Source organism: Nannobrachium achirus, assembly GCF_963921795.1.
Source record: "Nannobrachium achirus genome assembly, chromosome: 3".
NCBI lineage: Eukaryota > Metazoa > Chordata > Actinopteri > Myctophiformes > Myctophidae > Nannobrachium > Nannobrachium achirus.
Window position 1 is genome coordinate 49,223,174 of NC_137812.1, and position 22,170 is coordinate 49,245,343.

General features: G+C 40.1%; 2 protein-coding genes across 2 annotated transcripts; one reads left to right on the forward strand and one right to left on the reverse strand.

The window, feature by feature from the left end:
- Positions 1–5: 5 nt before the first annotated feature.
- elmod2 (ELMO/CED-12 domain containing 2) lies at positions 6–11,385 on the reverse strand. The gene is made up of 9 exons (XM_080721958.1): positions 11,358–11,385; positions 7,309–7,455; positions 7,168–7,196; positions 5,868–5,965; positions 5,586–5,715; positions 3,894–4,027; positions 2,710–2,778; positions 1,451–1,584; positions 6–1,095 (listed from the first exon to the last, which is right to left on the reverse strand). The coding sequence occupies exons 2-9, from the start codon at positions 7,451–7,453 to the stop codon at positions 920–922; spliced, it is 915 nt and encodes a 304-aa protein (XP_080578084.1). The 5' UTR covers positions 7,454–7,455; positions 11,358–11,385; the 3' UTR covers positions 6–919.
- Positions 11,329–21,411, forward strand: znf330 (zinc finger protein 330). The gene is made up of 11 exons (XM_080721954.1): positions 11,329–11,348; positions 12,645–12,766; positions 13,583–13,751; positions 14,584–14,603; positions 14,715–14,785; positions 15,500–15,576; positions 16,944–17,070; positions 17,213–17,317; positions 17,433–17,479; positions 19,921–20,038; positions 20,909–21,411. The coding sequence occupies exons 3-11, from the start codon at positions 13,632–13,634 to the stop codon at positions 21,160–21,162; spliced, it is 939 nt and encodes a 312-aa protein (XP_080578080.1). The 5' UTR covers positions 11,329–11,348; positions 12,645–12,766; positions 13,583–13,631; the 3' UTR covers positions 21,163–21,411.
- Positions 21,412–22,170: the final 759 nt, after the last annotated feature.

Below are 22,170 nucleotides of genomic sequence, written 5' to 3' on the forward strand. Positions count from 1 at the left end.
ATTTATTAACATTGAACAAGAGGTGTCGGACATTACAAAGTAATTCATATTTTGGTCTAGAAATATTTAAAAAAGTATCCTCAAATACAAACAGCATAAAAAAGGCAAAAACACCATGTCAATGTTCTGTGTCACATACAAATGAAATGGGTGAGAAGACAATGTTATGCAGCATGGTATCAGTCGAGACACATTTATCATGCAGTCAAGGGAGGGCACTAAAGCAACAGGACTTAAAAGAAGAAATTATAATATTTTTATCATTGCTTTACTCTTGTTAAGTCTTTGACATACATTCTGACCTAAGATGAAAGCACACAGGCATTGTTTATATAAATACACAAGACGTCTCAATACAAGATTAAATAAAATTCAAAGCTACATTAACCTGTTCATTACTCCTGTTGCCTATCTTCAAGATTGCCACAGTTCTTTCCCTGGTCACTGAAAAGTGCACAAACCATCACTAGTAAGAATACAAATGAATCACTACATCACCCTCTTCACTACAATCTGCTATAATCTCCTTCCCCATTTATTCTGTTCGCTATTGGAATGGTCCTATTTGAGGTATAGAATTTACATTTGTGCTCTAAGCCACATCTATTTTTTGGGTTTTATTAGATGGATATTTCTTTCTTTTTTTTCCTGCTTTATTTTGGATAGAAATGTTGAGGAGAGAGCGCGGGTATGACATGAAGCCAAGCGCCTCAGGTCAGATTCGAACCAGGGCCAGCTGCAGGAAGGACCATAGCCTTATTTATGCAGTATGCACTCTCACCAGGTGAACCACAGGGATGCCCTGCCTAAGACATTGTGTTAACATGTGGACAGCGCTGGTTAATTAGCGTCTTCCTCTTAGGTTTCTACACAAAATAAAAGAATGTCATAGGGGCACGGTGCAGCAGTGGGCTGACATTTATTCCTGTAAACCGTGTTGGCTTTTAGGGCCGACAGTCAATGTGAGGGACACATCGGGGTCCTGTAGGTGGGTCTTCACCTGGCTGTGGAACTTTTCCCTGTAATGGTTAAACTCCATGATGCTCTCTGGTTCCTCAGCCAACCAAAACTTATCGAATTCATATGCCAAGTAACCTATAGAAGGAAACATTGAAACATGAACTTAAATCAATACATTGATAGTCATAATCTGTCTCAAATGAAATACATTTAACGGCCACCTGTAGTATCCAATAACTAAAGAGATGTCAATTCATGTGGGACAAAGAAATGCCAGAACACTTAGTAGTTGTATCAGCAGCATTTGTTCTGTCCTGATAAGCACACTCACTTTATTATCCATTTATTTTTGCAACATGATGAGACTGTTCCGGGCTGGATTGCTCAGGTTTGTCTTAATGCACATACTGTATATCATATCTTCATTATCTTTATATCATTAGCAACGTTGATGCAATAGTCTCCAGGTGAACTAGCCAAACATACTCACAGTACAGCTGATGAAATTGCTGGAGCTCAGGTTTTCCTGCCACGGTGTTGTAAAAATGGGGCTTCAGAGTGCCACTCTTCAGGAGGCTGTAGGCCATCTCTGTCAAGTTGATCCCAACAATGGCATAAGAGTACCTGGAATATGGAGCGCTTTTAGGTTTTAGCTCAATCGTGTGTGCCAGTGAGGCCATGACTGGAGCAAGTGTATGTTCACACTAATTGCCTTTTATAAAGAAGCAAATGCACTATACTATAGAGTGTTTTTTCCAGTGGGGGGAAAAGAAAGAGGGGACAGTCGGTAACATGTCATTAGGTCGAACACCCTTTGGATCGACCACCAAACTCTAACCCAAAACCCTAACCCTAAACCTAATCTCTCGAGACAGCCTCAGAGTTGCTACGCTTCAAAGGAAGAGAGACAGACCGAGTGGGCGTCGCCCTTACTTTGATCTGGGTTCCCAGATTGCCCTAAACCTAACCTCAGTAACCGTGACGTGGGTGATTATCTATCTTGCCGATGCTCGCGGGTGATTATCTAACCTGCCGACGCTGTTCGTCCCAACGGGAGTTCGACCTATGGGGCAGTCCCTGGGACAGTCGTGCTATTGACAGAAACAGACCTCAATATTACATTCTATGGAACGTACGGAAACAATGTTTTAAACTACCAAGTATAGATGTGGATGTAATGGAGATTGTGCTGTAAGGCCAGCTACCACTGACCAGAGACGAGCACAGAGGTCTGCGTTTCCCTGCCTGTCAGTAGAGCTTACAGGGTCACCTGGAGTTCACGCAACTCGATTATTTAATGTGACATGAATAGGTGTGCCTTTAAGAAACGACAACTCCATGGTGTACATAGCGAATACCATGTAATTACATTAGGTAATAATAGGTGGTAGTCTGGAGTGTGTGGCTGACAGCCGGGTATAGTGAGACCACCATCTCGGACAAGCATTCGTCTCTACAGTCTAATAAAAAGCGGTCCATGTCCTAAGACAATTTCTGACTTTCTGAATTTAATCATATTCAATCTTCAAACCCAGTCCACTGGAAAAAGGTTACCTGCCTTCTAACCGGATTGTGGTTGCATTTTGGTAATTTTTCATAGGGCATAGAATTCTACCTAAGAAAGACAGGTACAGTAATGCTTCAGTAAAATGTCTGTACATTTAATTCAATAATGTCATGCCAAGTCAACCTTTTGACATAAAATATTAAACTGCGCATAGTGTGTTCATGTGTATGAATGTTTCCTACCCCTGTTTTGGATGGCTTGCATGAGACAGCACCTGACGCGCTTCCTCTGTGTAGTTTTCACTGAAGAAACTGCAAAAAAGTAAAATGATTAACCTTCCGCTGCAGCAAAAGTTGCATTCAGAATAGAAATCAATGCTTGTTTGCCGGGACACCGAGAGAAGTATTTCTTCTGCACTTCCAAATGACTTTCACCCATTCCCCATGAATCTTTCTGTTTGAAACTGGTTGTCACTAACAGTATGAGGGACACAACACCATAGTCAGAGTCAGAGTCTTGCTCAATGACTCTTCGACATTAACTCAAGGAGAGCCGTGTTCGAACTGGGAACCTTTCGGGAACCCTTCGTGCTCTAATGACGGTTTCTCTACCCCTGAGCTATGCCGCCCCTAAAGTAGTAGTGCTATACTGTATGTCATCTTGCGGAAGTCCCACCAGCAAAACTACTTGGTGTTTTGAATCACCAGTGTGTGCAATGTGGTATGTACAGTACAAGCTCAAGAATATCATTTATAAATATGGATAATATTTGAATGTTCAGAGACATGGTGTAACACACGAGTACCCAACCCGGTCAAAAGTTTGGACACAGCTTCTATTCAATGTGTGTGAGAAGCTGTGTCCAAACTTTTGACTGGTAGGGTATATACTGTACACATGTATATGTGTACACCCCCCTACCACCACCTGGATCAATTCACTTTGATAGTCACTTATCAACACACCTGTGTAATTCTGCGTAATCACAGCCACGACATAGCCATTCACTTGTGTAGTCGCTGACGTCACTTGTCTGCGACGCCTCTTTGTTTATCTACTAGCCTAGCTCAGCTGTGTTTAGCCATTAGCTTACTATGCCTAACCCTAACCCCAACCCTAACCTTAACCTCAGTAAAACTATGCCTAACCCTAACCACTGTGGGGTGAGGCGCTATCATTCCTGCCGACGCTACGTTGTTGTTGTTGTGGATCAAAGCGACCGCTTGCTCCGCCCCGCGCCGCACAACGAACGCTCCTGTTCTCAATCTAACTGAATCTCAAACTAACTGTGACATATACACATGTATATACTTTTTCACTATTATTTTTGTTTGTAGGTGAATGAAGCAACATCTAATTACACTTTCTACAGTGTATCCATTTAAAAAAGAAAATAATCGTACAACTTCATCAACTTTCAACTCACACGAGATTAGTCAGTCCCAACAAGCCCATTCCTCTGAAGTCCGTCTTAGGGTCTTCTCCTTGGAATCCAATGTCACCCCACTGCTTGTTTACCCTCGATTCCAATTTAACCGCTGGCATCAACAGATCCCAGAGCTAAGATCACAAACACAACAGTTGTAGTGTTAACCACTTAAACACAATTTACTTGGTCTCCTGCCTTGTCCCCCAGGGCTCTGTCTGGGTCCACTCCTTTTGCCCCTCAACACCAAATCTCTTGGTGAGTTTGTAGATCACCTATTGTCACCAAATATTCACACCACAAATAGGGATGCTAGGGTTCATTTAGACCCAAGGCCGATTCTAAAAATGCCTTCTAAAGCCTGACCTAAGTTTTCAGAAAAACTTCAAATATGTATTAAAAAAATCCTTAATGGGTTAATATGGAATACCGCAGATGAGGTATATGCAACTGAGTGAAAAGTTAACTTATTGAAAAAAATCACTCTAGAAAATGGCTGATAATGCAGGTCTCATTACTGTTTTAATGTAGGCTTCTACATAACATTTTCAATTCAGTACTAAGAATTTACTGTCTTCTATATAATTAGTTTTTACTTGAAATCAGCTTAGTCATCAAGAAGGTTGTCTTTCTAAAGTGGAGACTACTTGACCACTCAATGTAATGGGAGGAGGAATATGCAACTATTCCCTTTTCCACCCCAACTTCAAGTGAAAACCCATTTAGAGTGATGAAAACATTTTCATTTTTACATTGCATTATCATCACATATCGTATCTACATTTTGCATTTCTCTAGATCATGGGGAAATCTCGCTTTTGCGAACGCCCATCATTTCGACCGGAGGGTTAGCGACTCACTCCACGGAGGTTAAGGTTAGGGTGAGGGTTAGTCGGGTGTCGAAAAAGATGACATGTAGTAACCCCAGGGCTCCACTGGCGGTGGCGTGTTGCTCTGCGTCGCACGGCTTCTTTGACGCCGTCACATTGACGTCCAACCGGCTCCACCGCAGCACAGCGGCTGTGACTGTGAGGTATTCATTCTAAATGGGCCTATAGCCCATTTTGCAAACAACATGAAAATCACTTTCAAACAGGAATAAAACTAATTGTGACCTGAATGTGAACGTATAGAGCACACTATGTTCACAGCAGAGAGCAGCAATGCACCACTGACCACTTTGTTTTGTCATGATTATAGCCTGTTGTGTTTATACATAATTTTATCAAAGAAGACCGCTGTAATGAAATAAAAAAATATGCTAGGATTTTTGGGACATCTAGTCACCCTTGTGAATGACGTGAATGGATAGCCAACAGCAGAAAAGCACATATATAGCCTACATTTAAATATACAATGCATTTAATCATATTTTATAGATGACTGGACGTTGTGGACGGCGTCAAAAAATTTAACCAGGGCGATTTTCGAGTCTGGACGCCGTCACCGGAGCGTCCGACGTTGACGTCGGCAGTGGAGCACCCTTCATTGATTAAAACCGGAGCGTTCCCAGCGTTGCCGTTGACGCAACGCTCGACGCTTGCAGTGGAGCCGGGGGGTAACAGCGACACGCTCCCCTAGATCATAAATGTTTTCATTCTCTCTTATATTTCCTGTGCCTCTAAAGATAAAAGAGATTGACCAGACAATGTCTGAGGAGCTAGATTTCAAACACAGCACAATCCTTCATACCTTAAGGAGCATGGCTTCATGTTCTTCATTCTCTGAGTCAAACACCTTCTTTCTCAGCTCCTCCACAGATGTGTACAATGTGCTGTATCCTGTTATTTGTAAGAGACACAGGTGCAGACTCTTCTTGAACCTGAAGGGACATGCAGGCCAGGGAAATATAATATTAACAAGGCAAACCACTGGATAAAACGACAAAATTGAATAACATTTGGGATTGATAATAATACTAAGGTTTTTAAGATGGCTTCAGATTAAGATTTAGGGAAAGAAAAGGTAATTTACGTGGGATCTTTCTGAGGTTTGACATGCTTTTCTCGCATGATCTGATCCACACACGACTCCAAATGATCCTCACGTTCTTGTAAAGCCCCTCTTAAAACCTACAGAAGGGAGAGAATGAAATAGCAAGATGAAAGGCAGGTGGCACAGCAAAGCAATGTTGAAATGAAGCTTAGTGCTTATAATGAGTTCATTCATAATGAGTATACAAATCTGTATACTTTCATTTTCTATATTGTTGTTTGGCCAGTTGTTTGAGTGTTGGATGTTTAATAGACCACCTCTGGCTTTTTGTGTCATCTATTTGACGTATTTACATCTATTTTTTATCGTTTTAAATGGTTGCACAGGTTTGCAGGTGTAAAACAGTGGGTGAAATTGTTTTGTGCAGGTCCATTGTTTTTTGTTGTTTGACTTGAAATCCCATGATACGCAACAGCCATGAATATGAGGCAAGTCAATGTCGCAAAGAGGCTGAAAAGCACAGACAGAAATATACAGCATTCTAAAGTATTCAATTTGTGTCTTAAATCCCATTATGGACGGACGGGAACACATTTTGTGCTTTTACCCCTCGGGTCGGGAACACATTTTTGTGTAGTACAGTACATGTACAGTATGTAGCAACATTTTTATTTTTTCCCAGAAAACTTAGGTCAGGCCTCAGAAGGCGCCCTTAGAATCAGCCTCAGGCCTAAATGGGTTAACCACATGATCTACAAGCTCACTGTAGATCGGCTAGTTTTGGCGACTAGATTTGGTGTAGAGGGAAAAGCAGGCGTAGACCCAGTATAGACCCCTGGGGGACTCCGGACGATGAAGTAGGCCAGGGGTCTTCAACTATTCAGGCCAGGGACCCCCAAACTGATGGGGAGATGGAGCAGGGACCCCCTACCTCGTAGGGTGGGGGTGGGGCTACAAATATTGTATATTTATGTGTAAAATAATGTTTCATGTGTATAAATAAATATACCATGTTATTGTGCATTCAATACTATGCTATTACAATAATAGATTAATATATTCATGCTTTTATTTTAAACATGCATGTACAAGTGGCCGTACCACTGCCATTTATAAACATACCTTATTAACTGAGAACCAATGTCAATAGTATATCAATCTATCACTAACTATCTGTCAATTGCACAATAATCATGTATACGAGCTATTCAAAAGAGACAGAATCATGTTTTTGAGTTCAGGGGGACGGAGTAGAGTAAAGATGGACTTGTTTCACTTACACAATAAGATTATATTATACGTTAACACAGTTCTGTATGGGAACATCAAAATATCTCACCTTGTTCTTTGAAGACTGGAGAGAATATTCTGCCAAAAAGTAAAAACGGGGGGGGGGGGGGGGGGAGATAACAATAAATGCAAAATTCTAATAAATGGGAGATATACATGAAAAGCAACTGGCTGATGGGACATAATTCACCTGCTCTTGTTGTCCTGATGGCCCCAGGCTGGCACCCTGAACATAATCTCTGCAGCTCACATTTCCCTGTCGCATGTCTGAGGAGCCACTTCAGCCAGTATCTAAGGAAGGATGTGTAGAAACACTGCCAGATGTACCCCAGCATTTCTACAACATAAACAGTAATAGTATTAAATCAATAGATAGAATCAGGGGAGGAAAATAATCAAATCAATACCTTAGAATAGGTCTATGTACTAACTGATGAACTAACTGCACAGCAGCAGAATTTGAGCCTACACATAACTTTAGCATGCATTGTGCATCCATTGCTAGATCTGAACTGTTAAGGTTCAGTATTCAAATCCATCTGTATTTCTATTAAATGTAGCTTAGAGAACCTTTACTCCTGGAGCCATTCTCAAAATGGAACTGGGTCAGAATGAGCTGAAACCATTCAAGAACGTTCAAAAACATGTCCGTCATTGATTGATTGAATACTTTATTAGAAGTTTGCATATTAGGAATGGTACAGGACAGTACAGTTCAGATAAGGTCTACTAAAAGGATTTAGAACACAAGAAAGAAAGCACAATGGCTTGTTTGCATTGGGGTCCTTTTGTACTCAGTTCATTGTGTTCATTCATCGAGCAACGAGCAGACTGAGCACAGCCAGATTACTGTCTCTGTCTCCGTGGAATTCATGATATAACAATGTCAGTGACAGTGGGCATTGTTTGTTTGTTTGATCCAGGGGACCGATCATACTGGCTTGTGGTGTCAAAATTGTATTTTTGCCACAGTCAAAATGGGCAGACAATACTATTAACAGAAACACATAAAGACAAAAAATAATGAGGTCTGTAACTCTGAGAGTATTCAAATGAACAATTTGGTTCCATTTGAACACTCTCAGAGTTAAATGAGTAGTTCACCACAAAATTACTTTTTTTCTATCGATTACTTACTCACCCCATGGACGCTTGAGTTCAATAACATTGTTTTGTTTTTGTCGCATTCCTAGGCCAATACTTGAGGAGACTCTTTGTAGGCCCATTGATTCCAGATGGAGACCCAAATGCATTTGGATCGGAATCAATGGGGGTACATTTATTATAATCAAATTATTGGCTTAGGAATGAGACAAAAACTAAAATATATTATTGAACTCATTAAGTCTCCATTGGGTGAGTAATCTATAGAAAAAAAGTCATTGGGAGGGTGAACTACTCTTTTAAGCAAATCAAACATTTGTGAACCACTATTGTTGGACTCCTATTGTGTCTAATATAGTGTCATAAAAAACGTGTCAAACATAGTGTACATATTCTGAAGAAAACCTTGCAACTTGACATTCTGTAATTTATTTTTTAAATCATTTTTTCCCCCCACACGGACACGACCAGTCTTACATAATTATGACATACTAGCCCTTACCCGTTCAAAGATATGAGCTCCAAAATGATGTGCAGTGTGTGGGTTATGGGATGTGCACTGTGCAGTGTGCATACAGTATAATGAGGGATGGAAAGTAACTTTAACTGGTGCTTGCATGATAATATGTAGGAGCATCAATGTAAGAAATACCCGTTTCGTTTAATGGCTACAGAGATACATCCCCCCCGCCTGCATACACACCCGCCTGCCTGCACACACACACACACACACACACACACACACACAGAGCTGGTTAAACATGTTGCCTCATGCTAGATGCAGAATAGATGTGCCTCATGCTAGATGCAGAATAGATAGTAGATACACCATAAAAATGCTAATATACAGCATATGATTTGTGAAAGTGACAAACAGGCTTCACAGTTATGTCAGGTGTGTTCATATGCTAATGGTGATCAGGGTTTCCTGCAGGAAAAAGTCTTGACCAGGGGGGATCTCATGGCGCACGCGCGAAGCGCGTGCGCAGAAATTTTTTGATAATTAATTAATTAATTCGAGTAATTAACACATATGGTGCCAACCCCGAGTTTCCCGAGTTTGTATTGGTACTAGTACTGTGCCAACCCCGAGTTTCCCGAGTTTGGGCCGTTTTTTATTTTTTTATTTTTATTTTTTCAAAAAAAAATTTTGGACCTCCAGAAATGTATTAGGCATGATCGCGATCGCGAAATTACATGTTTAACCCCCCATACCAACCCATTCTTTCAAACATGGCAGCCATGTTTGTTTACATCTGAAGAAAACATAATGGCTGATAAATCATGAATGCCTGCACGGATTTCCAAGCGGATTTTTTTGTTTGAAAGCTGTGAACAGCATCTACACACGTGGTGCATCATCTAGGCATGGGCGTGCACTTTTTACACACTTGCACAATTACATGGAAGTCTATGGTAACCATGGCAACGCGGGACATTGGCCGGAAAAAATCATTGCAACATATGTGTTAATTCACGTAATTTTTTATATTAATTCTTATTTTGCCCTATAAAAAACACATGAATGTGCCCATGATGACGGAAAACACAACTACATGCTATCATTCACATTTATTCAACATTGAATAGGCATTCAGGAGATACCAGCCCTTATGTTTTCTTCAAATGTAAACAAACATGGCTGCCATGTTTGAAAGATAGGGTTGGTATGGGGGTTAAACATGCAATTTCGCGATCGCGATCATGCCTAGTACATTGTTGGAGGTCCAAAAACCTTTTTTTTTTTTTTTTTTTTTTTTCCCTTGGGGGGGCGGGGGGGTTTTCAGGCCGGGCGGGGCGCCTGGCCTGTAAAGTGCTGCAGGAAACCCTGATGCGATTTCAGATCAATTGCTCCAGCCACTGATGAGAAACGCTGTTTCAGACAGACACTCAGACAGACACAGACAGACAGACAGACAGACATTCGGAAAATTATATGTTTGATGACCCCCTGTGATCCAATGATGGTGTGCTGTGGATGTATGCCCTGATACATATGGTTAGCCATAAATTATAATAATTATAACATAAATTATAGCTAACTAGCCCTTACCCGTTCAAAGATATGAACTCCAAAATGATGTGCAGTGTGTGGGTTATATGGGATGTGCACTGTGCACACAGTATATGAGGGATGGAAAGTAACTTTAACTGTTGCTTGCATGATAATATGTAGGAGCATCAATGTAAGAAATACCCGTTTCGTTTAATGGCTTGGCTACAGAGATACTGTGTACCCCCCCCCCCCCCCCCCCCCCCCCCACACACACACACACACACACACACACACACAGCTGGTTAAACATGTTGCCTCATGCTAGATGCAGAATAGATATGCCTCATGCTAGATGCAGAATAGATAGTAGATACACCATAAAAATGCTAATATACAGCATATGATTTGTGAAAGTGACAAACGGCCTTCGCAGTTATGTCAGGTGTGTTCATATGCTAATGGTGATGCGATTTCAGATCAATTGCTCCAGCCACTGAGGAGAAACGCTGTGACAGACAGACACTCACAGACATTCGGAAAATTATATGTTTGATATTCGGACGTTAACGTCCGAATATTAGCGCCCTCTCCTGGAAGTTATAATTTATGGCTAACATATGGTCGTGTCATACGACCGTCATGTTTCAGTGCTAGTGTGGATGTATGTATAGCCATAAATCATAACTCTTGTAGAGTGCTTTTATTGTGGGACGTTTACCGTGTAAACTACACGGTATTATATTAGAACATCACTTGTACTCCAGTTACTTGTTACCATGATAAATAGAGCTAGAGTTACGAATTTAATTTCCACTCCACAAAAACACGTATTTAAAACCATTATATATAAAAATAGAGTCGCGTTGCGCGAACAAGTATTGATTAAGCCGAGTGTTTTTAATGACATCTAAATGAAATAGCTGAGCTCGACGTGGCGTGACCCACTACTACTACACTGTAGTTAGCATAGCTATAACAACAGGTTGTCATGACGTTAGCAGCAGTGCTAGCATGCTAGTCGGCGTTAATAGTAAACAATAAGTGTAACGAGCTGGAGTTAATCTGCGAACGCTAAGCTGCTGTGTGGCAACAACATGAACACTACTAGCGCACAGCTAGAGATGTAACGTGTAAGTTACCCGAGTTCACTGTTGATGTGTTGTTGGCTATCTGCGTGCGGTCCTGTTGTTGACAAAGTCTCATTCATTCACACACGCACAGACACACACACACACACACACACACACACACACACACACACACGCATGCACGTTGTTGTGACGTCATTGTGGTGGGAGGGAGTGGGTGAGATAAAAATGTAGTCAGACAATAAAAAAAAAAGAAGAAACAACGAAAAAAGAAAAATAAATAGTCAGACAATACAGTACAAACACAAACTTGTATGTCATAACGTCTGAATAAAGATTTATATTAAAACAGAATAATAACTAGAAGCAGTGCTCTTCCGAGCACAGGTCTCCACCAGGTCAGGCATGTAATGTGTTTTACATAAGTCGGCCTCCTGATGGCGCTATAAAAGGCTGATGTAAAAAATGCAGGGAAAAGGTTTTACCTTGGCCTCTAAGGAGTGCGCATACAAAGTTTGACACTAATCGGTGGAGTTATAGGTGAAAACATGAATCGGCCTGTTATAGCGCCACCATGAGGCTGATTTGATTTTTCTTAAGTGGCATTTATTCCTCTGCCTATTGGGAATGTGGATGCACAATTTCACCAAAATCGCACACTGCGTTCAGGATTTCAGGCATTTTATTCAAAACTGACCAATCCTGCAAACTTTGAAAGCCAGTTTTAGCCAATCAGGATGGAATATGGAAAATCTGACACATCCATGTCGATCACATGACTGTAGAGATACTGTCTACTGATTTACGTGATTTTTGGACAAAATCTGTAGGAGTACTGGCAAAAGTTAGTTTTGCAAAAGTCGGCCTCCTGGTGGCGCTAGAACAGGCCCATGTGAAATATTTGGGGCAGAGGTTCTGAATTGGTGTCGAGGGAGTGTGTGTGCACAGTTTGGCAGCGACCGGGCCAACGGCGCCGGAGATTAGCTGGTAACGGACAAACGGACGGACGGACGGACGCACGGACGCACGCACGCACGGACGGACGGACGGAGGGGAAAACATACTCTCCCTCAGCCTTCGGCTGGTGGAGACAATAATAATAATGTAGTAATTCTAAGCCATTATTGATGTTATTTGAGATTGAAACCAAGCAGTACATTCAAACAATTCGTGACTCAATAAAACAAGAAGGCTAAAAAAAAAACTATTCTTTTGTGTTCACATTTTAATATTTTCGAGTTCCCCCTGGCTATGATTCTTTTTGTATTGATGTACTGATAACTTGTCGTTTGTGTTTTGTTGTTCTGTCTTGTATGTCATCATGACTTTTGAATAAAGACTTTAAAAAAAGAAAGAACCAATCGGAACCAAATAAGTCGGAACCAAATAGCAGAGGAAACATTTCCCCCGAGCGAACCTCTGTGCCGTACGTGCCACATTTCCCCCTCTCATCGCTACAGGTTAGTGGATTTCAGGGACAACAAACACATCTAAACACACATTGATACTTCTATCTGGTACATATTCGTCACTAAATCCCATAAAACCTACTAAATTGTTGTAGAGTTACAAGTGGTTGTCAGACAAGTTATTACAACGTATTTACATTTAGTCTGACGCGCACCTTTATGTTAATAGTCTACTCTAGCAAGATTGTGGGATGCCTGGATTTCACGCATAAAAATAACAAATATACTTTATTTAAACTGTCAGATGTTGGCTAAGTCATCAGCTTTGTTTGTATTAGTCCATGACATCGACCCCTCTGAGGCAGGAGACGATGCGTCCTTAATGTTACATGATGATGACATACCTTACATTTGCTAAGTAGCTAACAGTAGTTCCTTTCCCAGTGGCATACATTTACCTAAGTACTGTAATAAGTACACACTTGAGGTATTTCTTTTTTACTTTACTCGAGTATTTCCAATTTACAATATTTTTACTTCTACAGCTCCACTACATCTCAGAGGCAAATATTGTACTTTTACTCCACTACAATTATTTGTAAACTTTAGTTACTATAGTTGCTTTGCAGATATAAATTATAATATTAAAAACATACATTTACCACTTTAGCCCTGTTTTATACCTAGGCTGTTTGAAAATAGCCGATCTACAAGCTCACAACGCGTCGCAAGCATGTAGATCTGCTATTTTCAAACATTTTGTCCTTTTACTTTTGGTACTTGAGGTACATTTTGATGATATTTCTCTACATTGCAGTGTTGATACTTTTACTACTTTCCCCACCACTGGTGGTTCCTGGTTTGCAGATCTATCACATTTTCACCCAGAGTGTGGTTCTCCTGTTGGGATCAAAAGATGCCCAAAAAGAAGACCGGTGCACGGAAAAAGGCAGAGAGTCGTAAGGAACGAGAGAAACAGAGTCGAGCCAACAGGGACCATGTTGACGTCGCAAAACATCCATGCAATTCATCCATGGTACGTTGCTTGACACAGAATGGTAACTGTCAGGGATGGGATGATAAGCGATATTATCGTTTATCGTGATAAAAAAACCTCACGATAATCGTATCGTGGAGATTTAATTTATCGTGATATCATCCTCCATCATGCACTGGGATAAATTCACCTTTTATTTGCTGAGTTGCATTTAAACCCTCTATATTGGTAAAAGGTACCGTATTTTCCGGACTATAAGGCGCACTTAAAAGCCTTTAATTTTCTCAAAAAACTACAGTGCGCCTTATAGTCCAGTGCGCCTTATATATGGATCATTCATTGACATTGACATTCCCTTTAGCACAGCTCCATCTGTTGGATGCATAACACAATGGTAGCGTCTATTATGTGGCCTTATAGTCCGGTGCGCCTTATATATGAAAACAGTTCGAAAATAGACCATTCATTGACAGTGCGCCTTATAGTCCGGTGCGCCTTATAGTCCGGAAAATACTGTACTTATAATATACGTACTGTACTTGATAAAAAAAAAATTCACTCTCTCTCTATAAAATAACGCGACGCGTTGTGAGCTTGTAGATCAGTTATTTTTTGGCAAATGTTCTGCCCCAGGATAATGGATTTTGATTATCACGATAATATGGTAAATTGCGATTTCTTTTGTCACAATAATCGTGATATGAAATGTTCATATCGTTACTACAATGGACGCGACAATAAATAGGAAACACTTAAGTAATTGCATTATCACTGGCGTTTCTAATTATTTGCTCCACATTTGCATTGCTGATGTAATATCTCACAATAACGTTAATCCTCCTAATTATGTTATTGCCTCATATTTTCATAGGAATGTGAAAAATGCCAGAGGTAAGCAACATAAAATGAGTGCAGACCCTGTATTGAAATGACAATTTATTAAGATTAACCAACAAGCATCCAAACTCATTGTTTAATTTAATTGTCATTCCCTGCCTGTAGACGACAGAAGAACAGGGCTTTCTGCTACTTCTGCTCATCAGTGCAGAAGCTGATCATGTGTGCTCAATGTGGTAAGTGGTCTTCATTAATTTTCCTAAACACAGGTGTGTGGTATATTGTTGGTACGAGAGTGAATATGTTATTTTGGTCATCAAGTGGCTTCAGCCTACACCAGGGTTCCCCAATTAGTTTTCCCCAAGGGCCGAATTATGTCTAGGGTACCAAGCCGAGGGCCACAACATGGGGAACATTGCATGGGGGGCGACGGTGGCGTTCCGGCTACTCCAGCGACAGTTCAGATATCGTCGTTGTCGGGTGAAAATCTTGTATGTCCAAAACCGTTCGTTTTGCATTTAGCATTTAAAAAATGATTTAAACTAGTGAAAACAGCCGATCTACAAGCACATCGCGAGGCGTTGTGTGCTTGTAGATCTGCTGTTTTCACTACTTTTGTGCGACAGCCTTGTATGATGAAGCAGGGCTTTACTTTGCGAAAGAACATACACATTTGGAGATACAAAGTTTCCACCCGACAACGACGATTATACTAGTGTTGTTGCTGCTCTTATACCACCATTATTACTGGGGTTGGTGGGGGCCAGACAGTAGCGCCGCCTATTGGGGAACCCTGGCCTACACCTTTTTGGTCTGTATCACTGATTCATATGAAATGAATACATTGTTGTTGTTTTTTTTAATGACCAAAATAAACTACTACTACTACTACAAGTGGGCCCCTTCCAACAAAGACCTATACTGTAATTTATACCTCTTGTTGTTAAAAGGCAAAACCAAATGCATGAAGGCATCAGACTGTGTGATCAAACATCCCGGGGTACACAGCACTGGAATGGGCATGGTGGTAAGCTACCAATTATGTTTCAGGGTTTCCTGCAGGAAAATGTCTTGGTCAGGGGGAGGCGAGGGGGGGACGCCGGAAATGTTTGCTTAATTAATGAATTAATTTGCTTAATTCATTTTCATTAATTCTTATTTTTGCCCTCAAAATATTAACGAGTTGGTGTGATGATGGAAAATGCAAACTACATTATGCTATCATTATTCACATTTATTCAACATTGTGTTTGGCATCAAAACCTGTTTAGCAACTTTAACTCTGACATCGGCTATTTGAAAATAGCTGATCTACAAGCTCACAGTGTCAGCTGCGTCACACAGTGAAGCGTTGTGAGCTTGTTGATAGGCTACTTTACATTTAAGTGACATACGCTTATTTTGTTTGAAGTCCACCGACCGGTTGATTGTCCTATAATTTGACGAAAGTAGGTACTCTTATTTTGAAGGCTATTGACTTGAGTAACATGTTTTACGTTCGTCTGACTTGACGAACAGTAACATACCAAGCTTTGCTGCTGTGCTGATGATGACCAGTGATCGGACATTCAATAATACTATTGTCAGTAGCGTATTGACGCTGCTGTTTTTAATCTTACACATGAAACCAACGTAAACAATAACTCGTGAAACTAACTTGCGGACACAGAGTGGTGCCGTGCTTCTCATGCACAGTGTAGGCCCCCCACCACCCTCTCCCCCTCTCCTCTGCTCAGGCCCGTGAGGAAAAGCCAGCTCGTGGCGCAGCTTTAGGGTAGGCAAAATGTGACATCCATCTGTACACTGTAGATGGTCCCAACTCAAAAAAATTACTAGTAGTGGTTTAAAGAAATCTATATTATTATATTATATAGACTCATTCATGTTTTTTCTGTCACCACTCTGCAGTTATCGATTGGATTTAACATTTATAATGGAAAATGTCCTTTTCGGGCAATTGGGCATGACACTTGGGCAAGTAGAACATGACATGCACTTGCCCGACGGGCCTCTGAGACTTTATATTCAACCCCTGTGCTTGTGATGAAAACAAGCTATTGCTATGGTCTATGGTGACCTTTAGGGCTTTTCGTTCTGCGTCTTGGCCAGGCGCCAAAGATTTCAGCTCGAGTGCCCTGCCTTCAGCCTGAAGGCATGTTGTTTTGGATGCCAGTTTGTATAAGACAATCCTTTTATGTTCCCATCATCCCATTATGTTGTAACCGTCCTTCTTAATTCCAGTTGCGAGAACCCAGTCCAACCTCGATATGCAGTTGGGAACCTTAGATGCATACTGTACCTAGGCCAGTACTTGAATGCTTTATGTGATGGTGAAAATAAAAGAGTTGCACAGGCTAAGATATTTCCATTTCTTGTCCATCTTATTGATGAAAGGGAGCTGTTTGTGACTTCTGCGAAGCATGGGTGTGCCATGGTAGGAAATGCCTCAGTTCCCATGCCTGTGTGTGTCCCTTGACTGATGCAGACTGCATTGAATGTGACCGCTGTGTCTGGGACCATGGTAGGACCAATTCCATTCCATGCACATCTGACATGCTTTACATTGGGGGGAAATATACAAAATAGTAGTACAAATGATTGTGGTTGTTGAGGTATTAAACATGTCTTCCGTTTTTCTTTTATTCTTCTTTTCTCTGCAAAAGGGGGGCGGATATTTCGCTGTTCCTTCTGTCACAACTTCCTGTGTGAGGATGATCAGTTTGAGCACCAGGCGAGCTGCCAAGTCCTTGAGGCTGAAACTTATAAGTGTAAGTAATCTACATGGCATGTCAAGTCTTTTCTATTCTATTCTCACAGTTCAAAGGAAAATGACAGTTCAATGACACTTTCAAATTATTTTCATATCCACCCATCCTGTTTTAGGCATTTCCTGTAACAGACTGGGACAGCACTCATGCCTGCGTTGTAAGGTGAGGCTGCTAGATATCCTTAAATTCAAAATAACTACCGTCATTTTGCTAATTGAACGGCTACATCCTGAAATCATTGCTATTGGTAAAGAACATGTTTACTGTGTTAATAATACTATAGTATATAACTAGCACATCTGCTGTTGGCCAGTTGGCCTCCCTACTATTCCATTGAGAAATCTTTTTTTATTTTATTTTTTATTTGTTTTATTATATTTTTATTGCTTTTTTCCCATTTTAAAATACAGGACATACAGGGGTACTGTACTGTACATAAAATCACAAAACAAACCAAGAAACAAAATAAAACATATAACAAAGTACAAAAAGACAAGACAAAATACAAGAAGACAAAACAAACCCTAACGTATACCCACCCACCCTCTAGCCCTGGGGGGAGACGATTGAAAATGTAATGAAAAAAAAAAAAAGCGAAAATAAGCATGTATACACATATACGCACACACAGACAGATACATACACATGCGCATACGCATACGTACACACCCACATACCCACCCCATTGAGAAATCTTGACCCTGATGTTGGGTAGGTAAGACACTGACTGGTTGGTAATGTCAATAAAGGTATTTGAAGCTGACAGAGTACCGGATTGAACCATACACTGTATAATATAAGGATTGGACACTAAATCCACCATTATCTTTATTGTAGTTTGGACATCTTTGCAATTGCAAGTTGCTTTAAACAAAAATACAGGTTTAGTCAGTCATAGAGATGTGACCATTTGGGGGTTTTGCAGTTCGATGATTCAGAAGAATTTGTTTGAATTATTTATTTTATTTATCTGCCACCACCATGTTCATAAGTTCTTTCAAAGTCATATAATGTTTCACAAAAGACACTGTTTTTTATTACAAAGTAGGGTATTCATTTACCAAAAAGAAAAGAAAAAAAAAAGAAAGTTGAGATTGAGGTACAAGGTTTCTGCCCAACAGCAACGATATGTCCTACACTTTATCCGCTATTGGCTGCTGTTTCAACGTAATTATTTGTTGTGCTTAGAAAAACTACATTGTCTGCTCTAATCCGTTATATCATAATGCATTTTTTTTAATTAATTTATGAAATGTGTGCATGTGTTTATTTAGTCATCTGCTCAATCACAATTAACTGTCATTGTCTCAGACTTTTGCTATTATTTGGCAGTCAGCATAGTCACTTACACAGGGTGTAAGTGATAATCTCCTACAGTAATCATCACTAGTGTTTTTCTTTTTCAGTAACAGGGTGCTCTCTGTCTTTTTCCAGCTCTTACATTTTCATAATATATTTTCAGATTGGTTTGGTATACCAATATCAGGAGAGAGAATGTCGTGGAATAAATAAATAAATAAAATAAAATATTCGTACTTCAATATACCCTTAAATTTTACTCTCAAAAAGTAATTTTCACAAGGGTAGAGTGGAGTGAATCGATCTGTGTTAGAGACTGCAGAATACTAGGCAAGTCTCAAGAGTATTTATACAAGTTGGGATACATACAACCCAGTGGAATCAAACCTCTGAGTCACAGGACAGACACTCTAACCACAAGGCCACTGACGCCTCAGGAATGAGGCTTAAACTAGAATGAATATTTTAGTCTTGTCTCATCTGCCACCACAAGAACTCATAAACTAGAATGAATATTTTAGTCTCATCTCATCTGCCACCACAAGAACTCATCCAGGATACAGGATAAACAAGTGCACATGGAAGTGAAGAAACAAAAATTGGCAGACAACATTGGAATTGGAACATGATAAATGTAATGATATCTGTTTACTAAACAAAGACGGAGACCCTGGTTACTGAACAAACACTGTTGTTTTTAACCATGAATGAATACCACTTACAGCACTTTTCAAAAAGATTAATAGTATTTTTATGAAATAACCTTTCCTCAATTGAGGTATAATAAGTATATAAAGTTTCTGTAAATCTGACATTATGGTCTTGGTATTATCTGTTATTTCCTTATGCTTTGTTGATTTAAAAAAAATAAATGTAACTGGAATGTATGATTGCATAAAACATTTTGTTTACACTGACAGTTTATTGATGAAAGGATATAATCTTAAGACTGGGCGATTATGATACGATTACATAAAATGTTTGCCTTGATTACGATGGTTAACACTGTAGAGCTCAAGACTCTGATGTTAGATAGGAGAGTGTAGAGGGCAGTGATCCAGGAGTCCCGAGTTGGTAGACCACTCCCTCGCATTGCATGATTACGAAAGATTAATAAGCGGTTATTTAAAATAATACAAAAGATTGCAGTTCTAAATCATTTAATTATTTGCTTGGCGTACATTCGCAAGATTTTAGTCAGGTTATTGGTTTTAAATATAGGTTTGTGTGTTTTTGGTAAATTGCGCAATCCTAATTCATCTTGACAAATATAAGATGATAAGATTATGTTTGGTATTGTCCAGGCCTGTTACTGTGATGACCATGCCAGGAGTAAGATCTTCAAACATGAGAAAGGAAAAGCACCACCATGTCCAAAATGTGGCCATGAGACGCAGGAGACCAAAGACCTCAGCATGTCCAGTAAGTGATTTTCTTTATAAACCACTTATTGAACACACTAATGTGGGAACCAGGTAAGACCTTCAAGAAATCATATGCCAAGATGCCACAGTGACCTTCCATCCCCTCTGCAATGCCTCCGCTGCCCTTGCTGGCATTTGGCCTTTGTGCCAAATGTACAACATCAAAGGCCAAGTCGCTTTGCCCCTAAAATAATGTAATTCCAGGAAGAAGATGAAGAAACTGCAGCGAATTCCCTGGCCGATCTTAAGTTGAAAGGGACACCTGCCTAAAAAAATACAAGATCTGTCACTGTCACACTATTATGCTCCCCAGAGAGGGAGAAATATGGGTATATACAGGCATCAAGTGCATAAGACTAACCCCAAATGTTGTATCCGTGTTTGGAAAAATATGGTAAGTCATTCAAAATGATCACCATAATATTTTTCCGAATTGGTGCGGTCATTTTGTCAGCCCTACTATCCATTAAAATGTTGATTGTAATTCCAGACCTGTTGGGAATGCTTCCACAGCAAGGAAGCTACAGTTGCCTTTTAGTTTAAGACTAAATGAGATTCGCATGAAGGCAAAAAATGCAACAACAACTGACAGGGAAAAGTGTGTGGTTTTCACATTAATATGTGAGATCATCAAAGATGGTATGATCTCTGATATGATTTGTGCCGTGTAAATCAATAGAGATCATCATTTCAACCATACATTATTTGCAGAATGAGCTAAAACGCAAGTTAATGGAGATAGGCATATCAATGTATAATGTACCACATACTTGGACGTGGCTGAGTAATACAAAGGACAAGGATAATATTTGTTTTAGATCGAAGCGATGCCAGATATAAAATGTGTGTCTCTGTATGTTGTCTGCAGCTCGCTCTGTGAAGTTCGGCCGGCAAAGCGGTGCCGATGAGGATGGCTACGGCGCGTCGGGGTATGATTCCTACTGGAAGAACCTGGCGTCTGGAGGTGGAGACCAAGAGGATGAGGATGACGACGAGGAGTATGAAGATGATGATGAAGATGACGACGATGAAGATGATGATGATGAAGATGAGGCGGAAGAAGATGAAGAAACTGCAGCGAATTCCCTGGCCGATCTTAAGTTGAAAGGGACACCTGCCTAAAAAAATACAAGATCTGTCACTGTCACACTATTATGCTCCCCAGAGAGGGAGAAATATGGGTATATACAGGCATCAAGTGCATAAGACTAACCCCAAATGTTGTGTCCGTTTTTGGAAAAATATGGTAAGTCATTCAAAATGATTACCATATATCATATGGTATATGGATACCATATTTTTCCGAATTGGTGCGGTCATTTTGTCAGCCCTACTATCCATTAAAATGTTGATTTTGCTTCTTTTTGGTTGCAAAAATTGTCTCCATTTCTCTACTTTGTTCTTTCTTTTTTTTTTTTATATATAATTCAGTTTTACTTTTGTGTGATTCAAGATTCAATAACTTTATTGCCATGTCAACATAGTTGATAGGAATTTGTCTTGGATCACTCTCAAACGTAAAACAAGAACAGTGCAGCAGCACCATACAGTATTATACGATTGCGTTTATGCTTGGTTGTGATAATGGGTGGTAGGCCTACCAAATGACCTTGCAAAGATTTATTTGGTTATCTAAAGTGGCATGATTCCTCATTAAAACAATGATTGAGTGAATACTTTATGGGGGGGGGGGGGTGATTAACTTAATGTGCAGCACTCACTCTACGGTAAACAAACCAACATAAAGTTTAAGTGTACAGAGGGTATCTGCACATTTCTAAAGTGACAGTTAAAATATTATTTGGGGGGTCGCGGCCTGAAAAGGTTGAGAACCACTGTTCTAATAGGATTTAAACCCAAGAAAGCACAATGGCTTGTTTACATTGGGGTCCTTTTGTACTCAATTCATAGCGCATTGGTTCTTTTTTTTAATTATTAATTTTTTTTTGTAACCCTTTTTCACCCAGTGCCAATGTAATCCCTGGCTCTGCTCTTCTCTGCCGCGCTTGGGGGAAACAACGGACTGACCTCATGCTTCCTTCTATGCATGAGGAGTCCAAGTTGCTTATTTTCACCTGACAGAGGGGATTTCCCCGGTTTGGACGTAGCGCGTGGAAGGAACACGTTATT

What these genes read in the sequence shown, in the direction of transcription:
- elmod2 (XM_080721958.1), bottom strand. Translation starts at nt 7,453, where the DNA reads ATGCTGGGGTACATCTGGCAGTGTTTCTACACATCCTTCCTTAGATAC. An exon ending in CATCAGGACAACAAGAGCAG is followed by an intron (nt 7,197 to 7,308) that starts GTGAATTATGTC and finishes ACTTTTTGGCAG; the next exon opens with AATATTCTCTCCAGTCTTCA. An exon ending in GCAATTTCATCAGCTGTACT is followed by an intron (nt 1,096 to 1,450) that starts GTGAGTATGTTT and finishes TTCCTTCTATAG; the next exon opens with GTTACTTGGCATATGAATTC.
- znf330 (XM_080721954.1), top strand. Translation starts at nt 13,632, where the DNA reads ATGCCCAAAAAGAAGACCGGTGCACGGAAAAAGGCAGAGAGTCGTAAG. An exon ending in GAATGTGAAAAATGCCAGAG is followed by an intron (nt 14,604 to 14,714) that starts GTAAGCAACATA and finishes CCCTGCCTGTAG; the next exon opens with ACGACAGAAGAACAGGGCTT. An exon ending in TGAGGCTGAAACTTATAAGT is followed by an intron (nt 17,318 to 17,432) that starts GTAAGTAATCTA and finishes ATCCTGTTTTAG; the next exon opens with GCATTTCCTGTAACAGACTG.